Raw genomic sequence first — 19,235 nt, forward strand, 5'->3', positions numbered from 1 at the left:
TTAGTCACTTCAAGCTTCAAAGAATTCAAGAGTAAAACAGCTTAAGCTCTTTTAAATAAATATATGTAATTTTTTTAAAAAAAAGTTAACCAAGAGAACCGTGAATGTACAGATAGAAAAAAAAGTCATAATTACTCAAGAACCCATTAAAAATTATAGGCTATTTTCTAACTGAAAACTCAAAAAACCCTACCCAATGCATGAAGAAATGTAGAGGAAATGTCTAAAACTTGCTTAAGGAAGTTAATGAACTTACAAGTTCCTATCCTATTTCTGCTTTCTACTGACTCCTATTATACTTATTTTGGTTACTTATGACATTTTTATTCCTTCACTGATAACTAGTCTCCTCACACCTGTTTCTAATGAAAATCTCATCACAACAAAACCTACATTTTCAAAGAATTCTTTTAATATCTGTCTTTTAAAAGACAAGAGTTTATGGTTCGATTCTCATTATTCTCTTGAAAAGTAAATGCTAGCCCTCTATTTCCTTTCCTGAACCTATTTCCTCTGCCCACCTTGAGTAGACAAGGGGCCTGTGGTTTCTACAATCCCTGGAACAGTTGATAGACGTGTTGAACAAGCTTTCTTTTCTAAGTTGAGCACTCTTGTGATCTGGGCAGCTTGCAAAGAGCTCACTTAAAAAATGATCATAACAACTAATTTTAAACCTGATGAAGAAATTAATTACTCCGCATATTTCTTTCTTTTTTCTTTTCTCGAGACAAGAGTTTTACTCTTGTTGCCCAGGCTGGAGTGCAATGGCACGATCTTGGTTTACTGCAACCCCCGCCTCCCAGGTTCGAGTGATTCTCCTGCCTTGGCCTCCCGAGTAGCTGGGATTACAAGTGCCCACCACCACATCTGGCTAATTTTTTGTATTTTCAGTAGAGACAGGGTTTTGCCATGTTGGCCAGGCTGGTCTTGAACTCCTGACCTCAAGTGATCCATCTACCTTGGCCTCCCAGAGGACTGAGATTAGAGGCATATCCTTGGCATACTTCCTCTCAGTCATAAAAGATTGTGGATATTTAGAACTCCTGAGGAATGAGTTACCCTGAACACCCTGAATACCAAGTTCTGTAGGTAGTTGAGGAAGTTCCTGCCTTCTTTTAACATATATACATATATAATATGGAAATGCAAATACAATGTAACCTTCTTTTAAAGTCAGATTAATTGTTGTCAGCTCATGATACTGTATGCTGCCTTAAATATACACCACAGTGTTTGAGGCTAACCGATCTGCAGTAAATGGCCCTCAATTGTTGTTTAATGAGCTTGTATGTTAGTTTCCTTGAGTTTTGCTTTTTCTTTTTTTGTCAGTTGTCACTTTGAGGTCTGTGTCTGAAATAGCATTCTTACTCCTCTTTTTCTACTTCGAGTATAGACTAGAGAAGCAAGTTATTATATGGAAAGAAAAAGTAAAATGATAAATGAGTTCTACTAACTGGCCCTTTAACAACTATAGTGGCCTATTCCTAGTTTCTTGAAAACAACCCATGTTGAGGCACTCAACATAAAGTACTAAATAAATTTTGCTAATATTTTGGACAGGCAATATTACTAGATGGGTGAAAACTTACATGATGAAAGTATTCTGAACATGTATTTAACTCACAAAGCACCATGATGTATTATTTCTTGTACGGGTAACTGGGGCATAAGTAGTATACAGCTTACAGAGCATTAATGTCACTATTACACTTCAATGAACTAGTATTTAATTTTTTGATCTTATTTCATCTTTTAATTTTAACCACAAAGAAAAAATATAATAACTGACATTGTTGAACACTTACCATTTTCTAAGAGATTTACATGTTGTAGCTCATTTAATGTTCTCAATATCCCCATGAAGTACTCTTACTATCTCTGCTTTACAGATGAGGAAACAGAGTCACAGAGTAGCTGGGTAGCTTGTAAGGTTACACAGCTTATCAATTTCAGAGCTGAGTCATGAAACCAATTTAGCTCCACCAAGCTGGTGAGTGATCAATGTTTATTAATACATCTGGAAACCCAAGCTATTTATATGTAATTTTATACCATTTGTCCAATTATTTCTCGGAAAACAAACCATTTACTACATTTGTCAAATTATAAATATTTAGATTAAAGGCTAATCAACTGAAAATTTATATATGAGTCTCTTTTTCAAAATTCTTAGTGACAGGAGTGAAGACAAATTTCTCTTTAAAAAAAAAAGGGCTGGCCGGGCGCGGTGGCTCACGCCTATAATACTAGTACTTTGGGAGGCCGAGGCGGGTGGATCACGAGGTCAAGAGATCGAGACCATCCTGGTCAACATGGTGAAACACCGTCTCTACTAAAAATACAAAAATTAGCTGGGCATGGTGGCACACGCCTGTATTCCCAGCTACTCAGGAGGCTGAGGCAGGAGAACTGCTTGAACCCAGGAGGCGGAGGTTGCAGTGAGCTGAGATTGTGCCATTGCACTCCAGCCTGCGTAACAAGAGTGAAACTCCGTCTCAAAAAAACAAAAACAAAAAAAAAGGCATTCCCCTTTTATTGTGACTATGCATTCAGGTTTCTCATTTTAAACATCAGCGTCTGAGAGGTTACAGAAAAGAACATCTAAAGCAAACTGAGATGAAGTAGCTGCCAAAGCTGCTGCTATTACAGACATTTAAAAGCCCCCGTTTCCTCAAATGTAAAGGATAAAGTGGACTCCAACATCTTCGAGATCCCCTCCAGTTCCAGACTTCTATGGATTTCAAAACAGAAGGTCAAGGGTCTCTCAAAACATACCTTGAGTATTCTTGAGGATATGGGGAGGAGTACCAGGTGTGAATTTCATACTTCCCAAACTCAATGACAGAGGGACAGCGGACTTGTGGATCAGGGGGACCAGTCACTCCAACTTTCTGTGCAGTCAAGAAATACATTCAAAAGTTAGCTAAATTAGGCACACTGAGATAACAACAACAAAAAGTTCTGATTCTAAATACTGTCTTCTCAGGATTCCAAAGGAGAAAAACAAAAACAAAAAAAGCCAGAAGCTAACACGTTTTGAAATAAGTTATATTATTCCTTATATAGAGTACTCAGATAAAGAATAAAAATGCTAATAAATCTCTTAGACCAAATGCATTTGGTGTCACTGCATTTCCACATTTAATCATACTAAGAATATTTTCCTCAACTAAACTCACTCTTCATGACTTGATATTAAAGCGAAACTGCTGATACTTGATGATATAAGTTAAAGAATAATTTACAGGTGAGGGAGGGGGACACTGCATATTTGCCGAAGTCCTACCACACTGTCTCGGCTGACAACAATGAAGACGCCCTACTGAGCACGTAAGCACACAAAGAAAAGGATGATTTTCTAGTTGGCGGAAGTAGGCATTTAAGAGAAATATAAAAAGAATCTGACAAAACAAGTATCAAGAGAGTCTTCATTTCATACTATGCCTAAAATTCCCTTCATCAGTAGCTCTGCATAACACACTGCTCAAGACAATAAAGGCTGTTAAGGGTTTTAACACCTTAACTCAAGGGCAACGTGACTTGCTCTGCACCCTATACACACTAGTGTCCACATGTGTGTGTGTGTATTTATCATGGATGCTCTATAAATACTGACAAGAAAAAGGCAAAGTTAGAGTTCAGCCTAACCCAATACAAGTATTAATACTCTTCCCCAAAAGGACAACTGAAACTTATCCTTCAATTCAATGCTTTAAAGACCACTAAAAGATCAGTAAAAATCCCTTGTTGGAGCATGCAGACATGCACACATACTTTATAACAAAACTAAAAAGAACAGAGATTTTTCTTCACTAATTTTACATAAATTTGTTTCTAAGAAAGAAGCCTCTTCACCATAACTCATTTGAGAACTCTCTGGTCTTTCTAACCACTCTCTTTTATAAAAGGCCAAGGGACTTAAGGGACTTATCTCAGGTTTCACACTGGAATATAGCCAAGTGAAACCTCAAGCTCTTTCTTAGACACCGCAAAACAAAAGACACACATCTGTTTGTGGAATGAACTGTGTTATAACACCAACAAGTACTGGGGCCCCTCCAAATACAAAAACAAAAACAATAAAGAATACATAACACAGGGTTAAAATAAGATGTTTTTCATTACTCAAAACCCAAACAGAACTTTAAAATAAGATTTTTTAAAGGCTGCTCTTCAAACTATATTCCAGAATCAACTATTCTAACTCATAAAATAGTGTCTTTTCATCTACCTTCACAACTCAAAGGAGTAACAACAGTATAAGAAACTTTCAAAACAACCAAATACCAGCAACCAGATCTAACTTCCTGAGGCAAGGATTAGATGGGAAGCCCGAAAGCTGAAGTCATGCACCTGCTGCAGCACTGCCTGTTGTTGGAGGGCGTTCCCATCAGCTGCCCACCGCTCTTCTAGGCGGATGCCCGATGTGAAAGTGGATATCCAGTTCCAGTACAGTTGTTTGCACATCACCACAACTATGCACGTCTGTCCAGAATGGGACCTGTGTTAAGTTCCCTCTACCCACACCCCTTCACCTTTGTACCGCGAAACGCTCCTTCTGCACATGTGCTCATGCGCGAGACTGCCTCCACTCCTAGCTCCCCTGAGCAAGCTTCCACAGCAAGGATGTTTCCTTTAAGGAAGGTTTAGAAATTAGAAAGGCTCTCTACACAGGGAGGAAGAAATGGAAACCACTTCTACATGGAAACCATTCATTCCAGTCCTAGCCAAAATCAGACTGCAATAACTGAACTATGAGGTTACCTTTGCTAGGTTATTTTATTTTAAAATTTCAGCCAAAGTATGTCTTCATTAAACTGTGATTTTAAAAAGCAGCAGGTATCTAATATAATCAAGGGCACAAAATATATTTAAATGTTTAACTCAAGTTCTCCCACTTCATGTCCTCGTTTCAATATCCGAAATTCTTTAAAAGAAGACATATGTTCCAGGCCAGAATTAACCTTTTAATCAAAAATAACTAACGGGGGGTGGTGGATTAAATGCACTAGTAATTGGACTAAACCAAAAGAAAACTTTACGCCTATTTCTAGATAACAAAGCTTTTATTACCACCAGTTTATATGAAAAAATTATTACTCTTCTATGAAAAATTAAGCTGCCATTAAATGACTCATCTAATTCCAATTTCTAACATGAAAAATGGCCATTCTTGCAGTACGCCCAACTCTGGATCTGATAGGGACACCAAAATTGTCTAAATAATTTAACAATTTCTATAAACACAGAGCTGCTGCCTTCCCTGATCTGTCCATTAGAGCGCTCCCCCTTGCCCTTTCCTCTCCATTCCCCCACGGGGGAGCAATGTTTTGAGGAGTAAGAGGGGAGGTACCCCTTTATTATCAGTGTGGGGGTGGGAAATGTGGAGAGAAGAGATGTCTTTCTGGCATTTGAACATTTTCCTACAGAAACACTGTAATTTCATTAATTAGGGATTAAAAGTTACATGATGAAAGAGGTATATAAGAATGAATTCACATTCTCCACAACAGAGAGAGCATGAATTTAAGGACTAGAGAGAATCAGTGTTTGTGGAGCACCTACCGTGCTAGACTCTGAGCTGAGCCTTACATCGTTACCTCCTTTGGTTCCCACAATCCATCCCTCAAAGTAGAAAACAATATGCTCACTCTGCAGATGGTAAATCAAGCCTCAGGGAGGTTAAGAGGCAAAAGTACCAGGGCAGAACAGGGAGTGAAGCATAAGGACAGAAAAGAATGACATGGGTAGAGATGTGATGGAAGTAGAGACAGCCCTCAACTAATTCCTCCCTAAATTCCCAAAGTTTGTGCATAAACTTTTAAAAACTGGAAATTGGTTTTCCAAAGAAATGAATATACAAGTCCACAAACTCTTAACCTAAAACCCTTGGACTGGAGTAGAATGTTTTGGAGTTCTGAATTTTTCTGATTTTACAGAATTATGAGTACACATAGCCCCAGTAGGATTTGGGGCAGCAGTCCATAATCAGACACACTAAAATTTCCTTAACAAAGCATATGAATATTCACATTAACTAGCATAAGTAAGACATACAAATAGTCTCACATCAGTTCAGATCATGTTTTGCCGGTAACTCAGTTCAGGTCAAGTGGGACCTTATTGCAAAATGAGTTGGAAAAAAATTTCTTTTCATTCTCCAAAGAAGATATACAGATGGCCAAAAAGCTCATGAAAAGATGCTCAATATCATTAATAATTAGGGAAATGTAAATCAAACCACAATCAGATACTACTTCATATCCATTAGGATGGTTATTATTTTTAAATATGAAACAAAACACCAGAAAATAATAGATGTTGGTGAAGATGTGGAAAAATCAGAACCCTTGTCCTATTGCTGGTGGGAATATAAAATGGCACAGCTGCTGTGGAAAACAGCATGGTGATTCCTCAAAAAAGTGAACAGAATTACCACATAATCTAGCAATTCTACTGCAGAGTATAGACCCCAAAGAAATGAAAGCAGTGACCCAAACAGATATCTATATACCCGTGTTCATAGCAGCACTATTTACAATAGCCAAAAGGTGGAAATAACCCCGTGTCGACAGAAGAATTGGTATCCCAAAAGTGGTACATACATATAATGGAATATCTCCAGTCTTAAAAACAAAAGCGATTCTGACACAGGCTATAGTACAGAACCTTGGGGACATTATGCTAAGTGAAACTGCCAGACAAAAATTTTACTTACAGAAGTAAAATTAATAAAGGCAGAAGACAGAATGATGCTTAGTGAGACATGGAGGATTGGGAGTTGTTTAATGGGTACAGAGTTCTAGTTTTGCAAGACAAAAAAGTTCTGGAAATGGATGATGGTGATGATTGCACAGCAATGTGAATGTTTTTAATGCCACTGAATTGTACACTTTAAAATGATCTGGTTAAAATAACTTTTTTGTTATATATATTTTACCACAATTATTTTTTTTTCAAGTTTTCAGGGCTCCTTAGAATTCAGGATTGTAAATATTGTGACCTATATAGAGTGATACCCAGCGAAGATATAAAAGCTCAGGACACAATATACTACTTACTATCTTTCCTTTCTCCTGAGCCTTTTTGCTCTACACTCAGACTTCTCTTTATCCATCTCCTTTGCTAGTTCTTTTACCATTAAATATGGACAAAAATCTAGAATCCTGTCCTCAGCCCTCTTATATTTTCTCTCTGGAGGACCCATAATCCAGTGCTCCTATCAGGTTTCCACTCTCCCCACGCCCTCCTATCTCTCTACACAGCTTTGATTCTAAGGTCTTTCCCTGTAACTCTACCCTCTGCATAGACCTTTAACTTCCTTGTTTTCTTCTAATTGAACAACAAAATCCTAATCCCTGTTAAATTCAACTCTTCACACAATCCAAGTTATTACCTCAATGTAAACATAAGTGGTGAAAAACAGAGAATCATGCTACCCAGTCTCATATGAGACTCCTACCCACAAACCTCAAGCGGGCCCTGATGCTCCCTACTCCATTCACTCTCCCGTTCTGAAAGACAACTGCATCCTTTCTCCTCTGCTCAAGTCTCCAACACTGCTTACTCCATCTTCACTTTCAGCCAATGCTTTTGCTTCCTACTGCACTAAACTGAACAAAATCAAAAGAAAACCTGCACATTTTTTCCCACCCACATCTGTCCACCATTGGACACACAATTGTGCCACATGTCCTGTCTCCACCATTGTGCCACACATCCTGCCTTTCACCAATACTATGGAGAGACTGTACGAGCTCCTGAGCCCATGGCTTCCACTTGTGCATGAGATAACATCTTCTGCTCCTTACCCAAAGACATCACCCAACAGATCCCCTCTTCAGCATCATCAGCTTTTCCTGTACCAGGGCATTCCAACAGTATACAAACAGCTTTTATTCCTTCCATATTTTAAAAAAAGAAAAAAGGTAGGGGGGCCAGGCCTACAATTCCAGCACTTTGAGAGGCCAAGGCAGACGGTTCATGACATCAAGAGATCAAGACCATCCTGGCCAACATGGTGAAACTCCATCTCTACTAAAAATATACAAATTAGCTGGGCTGGTGGCACGTGCCTGTAGTCTCAGCTACTCAGGAGGCTGAGGCAAATGAATCGCTTGAACCCAGGAGTGGAGGTTACAGTGACCCAAGATCATGCCACTGCACTCCAGCCTGATGAGAGAACAAGACTGTCTCGAAAAGAAGGAAAAAAAGGATATCTTCTTTAGCTCTCACAGCTCTACCCAACTCTCCCTTTCTCTCCTCCTAATTACTGTAAAATATCTCAAAAGAATAGCCACATATTACTACTATGACCAATTTCTCCTTCCATTCTTTCTTGAACTCACTTCAATTATCTTTTTACTCTTCCCTGTCCCAATCACGGAAACAGTTTCTCAAGATTACTTCCTTGTTACTAAGCTGAACAGTCAATTTTCAGTTCTCACCTTACTTGGTCTATTTGCAGAAATTAAAACTGATCCTTCCTTCTTGCAACACAATCTTCATGAACTAACTAACCTTCATGGTTTTTCCTACTTCACTGGCCATTCCTTCCCAGTTTCTCCAATCTCTAAAGGCTGGAATACCCTAGAACTCAAAGTTCTTCTCTTCTCCCTAGTCTCATTTTAAAAAAACAACAAAACAACCTACTTCCTGGTGAGTCCTGAATTGAAAATTTCAGCCCAGGCCTGTTTTTTGGACTCCAGAGACACAGATCCCACTATCTACTTGATATCCCTCTTGAACTGTCTCATAAGCATGTCAAGTTTAACGCATCCAAAATCAGACTCCTAAATCTTTTCCCCAGATGTGTTCTTCCTATTTCCCCATCTCAGTAGATAGCAACTCCATCTTCCAACTGTGTTCTGGCATCGTCTTTGACTCCCTGCTTTCACAATGCATCGACATATCCCAATGGGTCTACCTTCAAAACATAACTGGAATTCCAATTCCACGACCACCACCATGATCCAAAAACACCACATCTCTTACTTACTTCAATAATTTTAACAGTCTCGCAAAGTTCTCCCTGCTTCTATACTGCCCCCTTCAATCTACACAGGAGCCAGAGTAATCCTGTTAAAACCGAAGTCATTCTTCTGCTCAAAACCCTCCCAGGGTTCCTATCTCATTCAGAGTAAAAGTCAAAGTCCTTACAACAGCCAAGACCCTACAAAAACCCAGCCTTCCATTACTTTTCTGTCCTTGTCATCTGCTATTTTGAGCCTTACTTACTTAGCTCTAATCACATTGGCCTCCTTGATCATACCAAACACAAATCATGACTCAGGGTCTTTGCATTTCCTGTTCTAAGCCTGGGAAGCTATTCCCCCAAATACCTACACGGTTCATCCCCTCACCTCCTTCAGTTTTTTGCCTAATGTCAGAAAGACAGTCCTCAACCCACCAATTTAACATTGCACATATTAATCCTCTCCCTCTGAATTCTCCCTCTTCCTCCCCTGCTTTTACTACATAACACTACCACAGGAAACTATCATTTATTTTATCCCATTCCAACCCAAACTGAACTGTAAGCTCCCAAGAATAAGGATTTTTTTTTAACTGTTTTGTTCACTACTAAATCTCTAATGCTTGGAACATGGTAACCAGTTCTCGGTGATATTTATTATTAAATATTATCTATGATAAAAACTTTATCAACAATCACCTGTGTGCTAATAGCATTGCAAATCTCCTACTCAAGATCTCCGGTATATGTATGTACACAACCATCTTCCAAAGTTCTCCGTTTTAGATTTCACACAATTCCATAACTATGTAAGCATGGTCTCGTCTTCCATCTAAATAAGCTCCTCTTCCTATATGCCCACATTTAATACCATCATCTATTCCAAACAGAGCACCAGAAGACCTACTTGGTTCTGCCCTCCCCTGCTATCCTAACTCCCAATCCAATAGTAGTCTTTTCCATTCTATCTTAAGTCTTTCTATGTCTCCTGTCTATCTCTTCCACTTTCATTTAGGCCCTAGTCACCTCTCATTTTGACTATTGTAATCATCTGACTGGTCCCTTGCTCAGGTTTTCTTCAATTCATTGATCATAATATCACCAGTTGAGTTTCTAAAATGCAAACATGTCATCCACTTTTTAAAAATTCTTTTGCAGTTCCTCAAGAGCTATTTAGCTACTATTTAACTACTTTAAAGAGCTACTTTAACTGCAAGATAGAGTACAAACTCCTTAATATGAAACACAAAATCTTCATGATCTAGTACCTTTCTAATCTCATCTCCTGTTTGAATCCAACCAACTACATACAGCTCCAAAATTTCAACAAGATTTCTCATCCAAACATTCTTCTAGAAATGCCTTCTCCCTCTTCTCCAGTAAGCTCTTACTCATCCCTTCAATACCCTACACAAATGTTACCTCCTCTATGAAAACTTGAAATTTTAGTTAAAATAATAACATTCCTAGATGTCTTCCTGTTCATTCTTAATGCATCTTATGTATATCTCCATAGTAATACTATTTCATAACTTAAACAGTTAAGAGTTAAGGCCAGAGAGTCAGAATACCTGGGTTCAAATATTGACTCTGATACTTAACAATCTGTAACTCTAGGTAAAATAATCCTTCTAATGTTTCCTTCTTCACTTGTAAAATGAGGCCAAGTAAGTAATAAGGTTGCATTAAATGAAACAAATTGATATATAATTCTGAATACAGTACTTGGCATATAGTAAGAGGGTACTAACCACATGGCTTTAATTATTCATTTATACAATTCCCTTTTCCACCCACTGGGAATACATTGTTCCAGAACCCACAGTGAATGCCTGAAAATTGCAGTTAGTATTAAATGTTATACAAGTTGAGTATTCCTAACCTGAAAATCTGAAACCTGAAATGCTCCAAAATCTGAGCACTAATGATACTCAAAAGAAATGCTCATTAGAACATTGCAGATTTTGGATTTAGGATGTTCGACTGCTAAGTAGATGAGACAAATATTTCAAAATATGGAAAAAAAATTGAAATCCAAAATACTTCTGGTCCTAAACATTTTGGATAAGGGATATTCAACCTATATATACTATGTTTTTTCCCATACATACATACATACATACATACCAGTGATAACATTTAATTTATAAATTAGGCACAGTAAGAGATTAACAACAATAACTAAAAACAGAACAATTACAACAATGTACTATAACAAAAGTTACGTGAATGTGGTCTCTCTCAAAACATTCTATAGTACGGTATGCAACCTTCTGATGACAGCGAGAAGAGGAGGAGTAAATGATGATAGTAAAATTCAGACCTTGGCTAACCAAGGGTAATTGAAACCATGGAAAGCAAAACCACAATAAGAGGAGGATTACTGTAAATATAAGAGATAGTGAGATTATTGGCCCATCAGATCAACAAATATTTGAGGACCTACTATGTGCAAGTCACATTGTGGAGATGATATAGAAAACATAATATCTGCCCATAAAGGAGTTATAAGACAGGCAGTCCTTATTTTTTACGGCCCTGTGTTAAAGGAAACATGTACACATCAGAATTGTGTCCTTCCTTCGGAGGTGACAGATTCAACCTTAGTTCTGATATGCATGGGTTTTATGTGTGTTGTAATAAAACTTTATTTATGAACACTGACATTTTTCACATGTCCCTAAATATTATTCTTTTTATTTCTGTCCAACTGTTTAAAAACATTAAAACCATCCTTAGCTTGCAGGTCATACAAAACTGGCTGTGGATGGGACTGGGCCATGGGCTATATTTGCCAACCCCAACACAGATAAAGCAGTTTCTAAGCTGTATCTATGCTCTCAAAAATGACTTTCTGCATTATCTTTATGATTCTCTTTATCATTCAAAACATCCACTTATCTAACCAAGATGAACTTTTCCAACTGGCTTCAAACCACTTTCTTTATTACAGTGTCAGAGAACCTGGAAGTTATCTTTGATCATCTCCTGTTCCTTCAGGCTATCTTAGTTCGACAAGCATGAGTTTCAGTTAACATTACACCATGCAAAGAGAGGAATGCCTGGAGTTTAGTTTGGGATAAAACAGAATGGAACATCTCTCGGGCAATGATAAGTAATACATTGAATTACTAGTATTCAGCTGGATTTTGAAGGGTTTTGAAAGCTAGTAACAAGATGTTAGCTTTGGCATGATAGGATTTTAAGGCACCCGCATGACATCTTTTTGCTGTTGTTTAAGTGATTTCTCCTTGATAATGTTCAAAGTAGGGATGGGAAGTTGGGAGATGTTTGGTGTGTTAAGGCATTTACCCATTAAATATAAGTCACATATTAAAGGCTGCCTAGATGTATTTTTAGTTCACTGAATAATTCAGCACAACTTTAAGTACTTATTAAAATAGTAATTAAGACCCTAGGAACTAGAAAAAGCTAGCACAGTTCAAATCCTTGGCCGAGTCATCTTAGTTGAGCAAGTCACGATTAGGTTTGTTGAAAGATTAAACAAGTTGATATTTGCACAGCACTATGCCATTCATGCAGTGAGTGCCAGATAAACATGAACTTCTGCTTGCTATCTCAGTGGCAGGTTTTTGGAATACATAGAGAAACAGATAATATGTCTTTGCCCTCCTGCTGGAATTATTTACAGTAGTCTCCCCTTATCCTCAGCTTTGCTTTCATAGGTTACCTGTCATCAACTTCGGTGCAAATTTTATCATCTCACACCGTCAGAAGGGTGAGTACTGTACAACAGTACAATAAGATATGCAGAGACCACATTCACATAACTTTTATTACAGTATATTGTTAAAAACTGTTTTATTAATATTTTATTATGCCTAAGTTATAAATTAAACTTTAGCATAGGTATGTATGAATAGGAAAAAACAGTACAGTACACACAGGGTTCAGTACCATCCACAGTTTCAGGCATCTACTAGGGATCTTGGAGCATATCACTGGTGGATAAGCAGGGACTCCTGTATAGTAGTCATTTCTTCCTCAAAGCTGAAGTTAACGTTATTTACTCCATCTGATAAGCCCTAATTCTGTCCATTTACCTAAATCCTCATCATTCCTTAGGCCTGCTGCTTCTATGATCATCTCAGACTGCACCAATTCTCACACATCTAAGTATACTGTGAACATCGGAGACAAGTCTGAATCATTTAATAGAGCAATGCATTACATTTCACTGGTACTCTAAGTGCCTGCTGTGTATCTTCCTATGCACCTTTACCTACCTGCATTTAGCACATGCCTAATGATTTTGCTACCCCCATAAGATCCTGCATACAGAATAATGTAGGATGTTCTTGTGATTAAGAGTACAGAACTGAAAGTTACACAGGCCTAAGTTTTCATTTTCATTTTGGCTCCACTATTACTAACATAAAAACTTAAGAGGAAGTCACTGAACTAAAACTGTTGGTTTCCTCATATGTAAAATGGGGATAACACCCCTACATCATAGGGTTAATAAAGTTGTTGAACGTAGCTTACTGTATTTTTAATAATGATTTAACTCTTCATGCAAAGAAGAAATTTTAATAACTTACAAATTTCAGAAATGCTCTGTAACTTTCCAGAACCACACAAATCCCAAAGGAATCCTTCAAAATCAGAAAGCATTAAAATTCATATGAAAAGATAATGTGCTCTTTGATATTTTATGTAAAAGTCATTCTATATATTTCCAGAAGGGTGTCATGCTCCACTGGAATGAGCTGAATATAAATGCTTCTTTCTACTGGAAGAGCCTTTTAAGAAAAATTATTTCTCCAAGCTCTTAAGATCATAGTTGAAATAAAATTCTAGAACAAAAACCTATACTACTAATTGTTTTAAGCTTCCACTATTGTGTTCACAAGTGGCTCTTTTTTATGGAAGTATACATTGTATAGCCAATGATGGAACACAGTACTAGGCAAACTACATCCACACTTCCACTACTGCCTGCAATAATTTTTTTAGAAAATCAAAATCCCTGGACACGGTGGCTCACGTCTGTAATCCCAGCACTTTGGGAGGCTGAGGCAGGTGGCTCACCTGAGGTCAGGAGTTCAAGACCAGCATGGCCAACATGGTGAAACCCCGTCTCTACTAAAAATACAAAAATTAGCTGGGTATGGTACTGTTACGCACCTGTAGTCCCAGCTACTCGGGAGGCTGAGGCAGGAGAATCACCTGAACCCAGGAGGTGGAGGTTGCAGTGAGTCGAGATTGCACCACTGCACTCCAGCCTGGGTAACAGAGCAAGACTCTGTCTCAAAAAAAAAAAAAAAAAAAAAAAGTCAAAACCAATTAACAGCTGACTCTTTTTGAAAAAATCTTGCTAAACATTTCAATTATCTTTGATTTAGATAATGTTCCACGCAAAGTTTAATTATTTTCAATATAGTCCCTTCCAGAGTATAAGCTCTAAGAGAATAGGTATGTTTTTGTGATAACCCCTACACATAGCATAATTTCTGGAACACAGCAGGCACTCAATATACAATGGGTTGTTAGTTGGATGGATTCTAATATTAATTGCTTCATTATTTGTCTTTTGCTGGTGCTGCTGTAAGACACCAAAGACCCTGTAATAAAATATTCCTGCAAAATTTTTGAAACACAGGTTCAAGCAGCTTCTAAGCTATATCTATGCTCTCAAATACAACTTTCTGTATTGTATTTATGAATCTTTTTAATGTTCAAAATGTCCTCTTACCTAGTCAACTTTCCCATCTGGCTTCAAACCACTTTCTTTGTTAAGTTAGAGAACGTGGAAGTCATCTTCGATCATCTCTTGTTCCTTCAAGCTAAACATTAAACCCATCACTAGTTCTGCTGATTCCATCTCCAAAATATATCTAAATCCATTCACTTCTCTTCCATTTCTACCACCACCCTTCTAGTCCTAGCTAGCATCTTCTATCATCCTGATCACTGGAAAAGCCTGCAAAGTGGTTTCTGAGCTTTTAGTCTTGCTTAGTTCCAAACCACTCTTCATGTAGTGGCTAAGAAAAAACAATTTTTAATAAAACTGATCCTGCTGTTTCCTTGCTAAAAACCATTCAATGGCTTCCCAATGCAATTATGATAAAAAGCCCAATCCTAACTTCTGGCTTCGGTCTATTTCCCCAGCTTCACCTGGTGTGACTCTTAAGTTCACTGTACTTGAGTTACACTGAACTTTAGTTCCTCCAATTTATCAACTTCTTTCACTCCTCAGATGTTCATACAGGCAGTCCTCTTGTCTCTGTAATATTCTTCTCTAGCTCTTCGCTGACTTTTGAATCATCTTTCAGAATGTATAAATTGTTACTTCTTCAAAAGTCTTCCCTTGTCTTTTTGATGGAACCCCATAAACCCTCCAACCCCAATCCTCAGCACTGTAGCCCAGCCCATCAGAACCCGTAGCTGAATTCTTATTTCCTTCCTACCATCAGTTTGTAAGTACAGTTTTATTTTTACGAGTGTTTATTATCTGTCTATTCATGAAACTAAAAGCTTCGTGAAGGCAGTCTGTGTCTTTTTGTCTGTCTTATAGTTCTGGTATCAAGGCAGGTGCATAATGCTAAATGAGTAGGCCTCATAGAGAAATAGCACCATCATCAGAATTACAGTGCGCTGCCAACAAAAATAAGCATGAATCAGACTTTCGAGATCTAGCTGTTTATTTCCTTGGTGCCAATACATACATAGACAATCATGAGTTTAATCAAATGCTGGGAAGAAACATAGGATTAGCTAGATTACCATCAATATGCATTTACACTGTCTCCCTGAGCCTCAGCACCCCGTTTAACTCTCTCTGGTCACCCTTCTCGCATCTTTCTATTATTTCAACATCTGCCCCATTTCTCCCAGAAGAAAATTTCTTTCAAATATCCATTCACTAAACAAATATGTACTGAGCCTTTACTATATTCCAAATACTCAGTAGGCAGCAGTGACCAAAAAGAAAGTCCTCATTCTCAAGGTACTTATATTCTAGAAATAAAAAATTTAAATTTAAGAGGTGGTAAGTACTATGCAGAAAAAGCAGGCAGGTCAGGGGATTGAGTGATCCAATAGGCTGTAAGCTATCTTCGTGTGAGAGTCAGGAATGTCTCTGGTAAGAGGACATATAACCAATACCTAAATGGAATGATCCTACTAAATCATCAACTCTAGGGGAAGGGCCATCGAGGTAAGGTGCAGCGACTACAAAGGCCCAAGGCAGGCATGCTCGGTGTGTCTGATAAATAGAAGAAGAGCAGCCAAAGGAGGCAGGCACAAGATCATATATAGCCTTGAAGATGAGAGGACAGACTCTTCTTTGTTTTTATTATTAATTCTAAAGAAGACTGAAAGATATGAAAGGTTTTCTGAGCAAGGGAGTGGGATAATCCAACTTATGTTTGAAAATAATTACCCTGGCCCCTGTGTAAAGAATATAGACTAGAGAGTGGCGGGGGAGGGCAAAAGCAGAAGCAAGTTTAGTCTGGAGGCGATTATAGCAGCTTAAGACAGAGATGACGGTGAGTTGGCAGTAGCAAATACAGACATATTCTGAAGGTGGAACCATTAGAATTTGCTGAGGGACAGAATGTGAAGTATGACAGAGAAAAAAATCAAGATGACATCTCTGTGGGACTAAGCAGGTACAGGACAGAGCTACCATTTACTCTTACTGACCACTTAAAGAAGCCAGGATCTATGGCTCCAACAATAAGAGCCTAGAATATCTTGCTGTGGCCAGAAGTAAATAAAAGTGATGAGGATGTGTTAAAGGACACAGGAGCTTCTAGAAAGGAGTTCTCCTCTGTCTAAACTTGGAACAATTTAAGCAACAAAATAAATACTAACAGTGGCTCAAGCCTGTAATCCCAGCACTTTGGAAGGCTGAGGCGGGTGGATCATGAGGTCAGGAGATTGAGACCATTCTGGTCAACATGTCGAAACCCCGTCTCTACTCAAAATACAAAAAATTAGCTGGGCATGGTGGCGCGTGCCTGTAATCCCAGCTACTCAGGAAGCTGAGGCAGGAGAATTGCCTGAACCCAGGAGGTGGAGGATGCAGTGAGCCGAGATTGCGCCATTGCACTCCAGCCTGGGTAACAAGAGCGAAACTCTGTCTCAAAAAAAAAAAAAATACTAACAGCAATGAATTATAATCCATAAAATAATCTACAAGTTTAAACAAAATGAGTAAATAAACAGAAAGGAGAAAAAGTTTTTCCTTACAGTAGAATGCCAATACAATAAATGACAAAGAAATGACAGAATTAGAAAATAATGTTTGGCCACCAACAAAGTAAATGATTCAGGCAAGAATCATCTCTAGATGCTAAATATGGCAGATAAAAGTTTGATTAAAAACAGGATATGTGCATTTCTGTTTCAAAGTATGTTCCCCCAAGATACTTAATTATATGTAGAAAACAATAATGTTAGAGAAGAAACATGGACACCACCTAAACCGGGTGGTCACTGGTAGTGGCACCTGCGATAAGAACTCGGATATTACATGGCTCCTGATGTGACACACTGAGGAGGACACGGCACACCTGTGGGATTTTCCAATCATGATAAAAAACAAAACAAGTTCAAAGCGATGACATTCTGTAAAATAAATGACTTGTGTGCTTCAAAACTGTCAAGGTCATCAAAGATAAAGACTGAGGAACTGTTCCCAATTGAAAGGAGACTAGAGATACATGACAACTAAATTAGACAGTAGTACTTGATTTGTGTTAAACTCCTGATTTGATGATTGAACCATGGTCATGTATGAGAACATTTTTGTTTTTGGGAAATACATACAAATAATTAGGAATAAAGAGATATTCACATTATGTCTGCAACTTACTCGGGAAAACAAACAAACAAACAAAAACAGTTCTTTCAGTCAGGAAGAACGTAACTACTGTCCCCTTTCAGTTCCCACTGAAGTCCATGTAGATTTCTACTAGAGTGTCTATAATAACTCATTAGCAGGAAAGCTTTGAGAGCAACTTGCCCAAAGCCAAAATTAGTAAATGACAGACCAAGACTTGAACCCAGGTCCACCTGACTCAAAGCTAACATTTTGTTAAATCATAATACAGCAGAATGCTGAGTAAGTTGTGTATTATTTGTACCGCTGTTTTATTTTTTCAATAGTATTCACATAATGACTGACATCACAGTCTATTCACTATTGGGTCTCTTAATATTAAGTGTTTTCCCTAGAATCCTTGGCATCAGCCTTAGAAATTCTTACTTTCAAGTTAAGAGATAAGAGAACTTGGCTTACATGGTACATTTGTTCGTGGCAAAGAAGGAAAAGACAAAAAATAAATGAACATAATCTGTAAGGGCCTTTATAATCTAGTCCCTGCACTTTACCAACCTCACTCTCTACACCTATATTCTTTATCTCAAGCCATTTTAATTCCCACAATTAAGCATGTTTTCCCCTATCTCCAACTCTATTCCAACTTCACTTCTGTTCCTTCTGATTATTGGGAGCCAAATCGCTGTTATGCTGATAAACTCCTACATATCCTTTAAGACACCTCAATGAATCCTCCTCTGACCTCCCTGGGCAGAAGTAGAAGCTGGCTTCCCTTCTCCCAAAACACTGTGTATTCTAAAATTGAACTTTTCATGTTAATGACATTATTTATTTACAAATCTCTCCTATAGTTCAAGGAAAGAATTCAGTCATTCACTGGCATCTCCAGCATCTGGTACATACACACTCTTGAGCTATATATTTATACTCGTGCCATATGTCACAAAAAATTCCAATTTTTTTTTTTTTTTTTTTGGTGACCGGGTCTCACTCTATCACCCAGGCTAGAGGACAGTGGCATGATCTCAGCTCACTGCAACCTCTGCTTCCCAGACTCAAGTGTTACTACTGCCTCATGCTACTAAATAGCTTTGACTACAGGTGTGTGCCACCATACCTGGCTAATTTTTGTATTTTTTGTAGAGATAGGATTTTGCCATGTTGCCCAGGCTGGTCCTGAACTTCCGGACTCAAGCAATTCACCCATCTTGGTGTCCCAAAGTGCTAGGATTATAGGCGTGAAATACTTCTTGAATTAATAAATATGGGTGCTTTACCACTCATGAGAAGCTTGTTTTTTGTTTTTGGTGAAATCCCATATTATTCTTCATACAGTAAGACAAAAAATAAATAAACCAAGCTTATTTAATGCTGATAGTCAAATCCACATGCTTATCTGCAAAACCAAAGCAGTTATCATGAGTTTGAAAGGATTATTATAATCAGCAGAAC

The 19,235-nt window shown here is 38.0% G+C and overlaps 1 protein-coding gene across 5 annotated transcripts in view; it reads right to left on the minus strand.

The window, feature by feature from the left end:
- KAT6A (lysine acetyltransferase 6A) overlaps positions 1-19,235 on the minus strand; it is a 119,855-nt gene that overhangs the window by 26,162 nt on the left and 74,458 nt on the right. For all 5 annotated transcript variants that reach the window (XM_035270420.3, XM_008979388.4, XM_078347627.1 and 2 more), the window contains one exon: positions 2,776-2,891. In XM_035270420.3, coding sequence (XP_035126311.1) covers positions 2,776-2,891 — 116 coding nt within the window. The remainder of the gene's footprint in view (positions 1-2,775; positions 2,892-19,235) is intronic.

This window comes from Callithrix jacchus, chromosome 13 (assembly GCF_049354715.1).
Source record: "Callithrix jacchus isolate 240 chromosome 13, calJac240_pri, whole genome shotgun sequence".
Taxonomy (NCBI): Eukaryota; Metazoa; Chordata; class Mammalia; order Primates; family Cebidae; genus Callithrix; species Callithrix jacchus.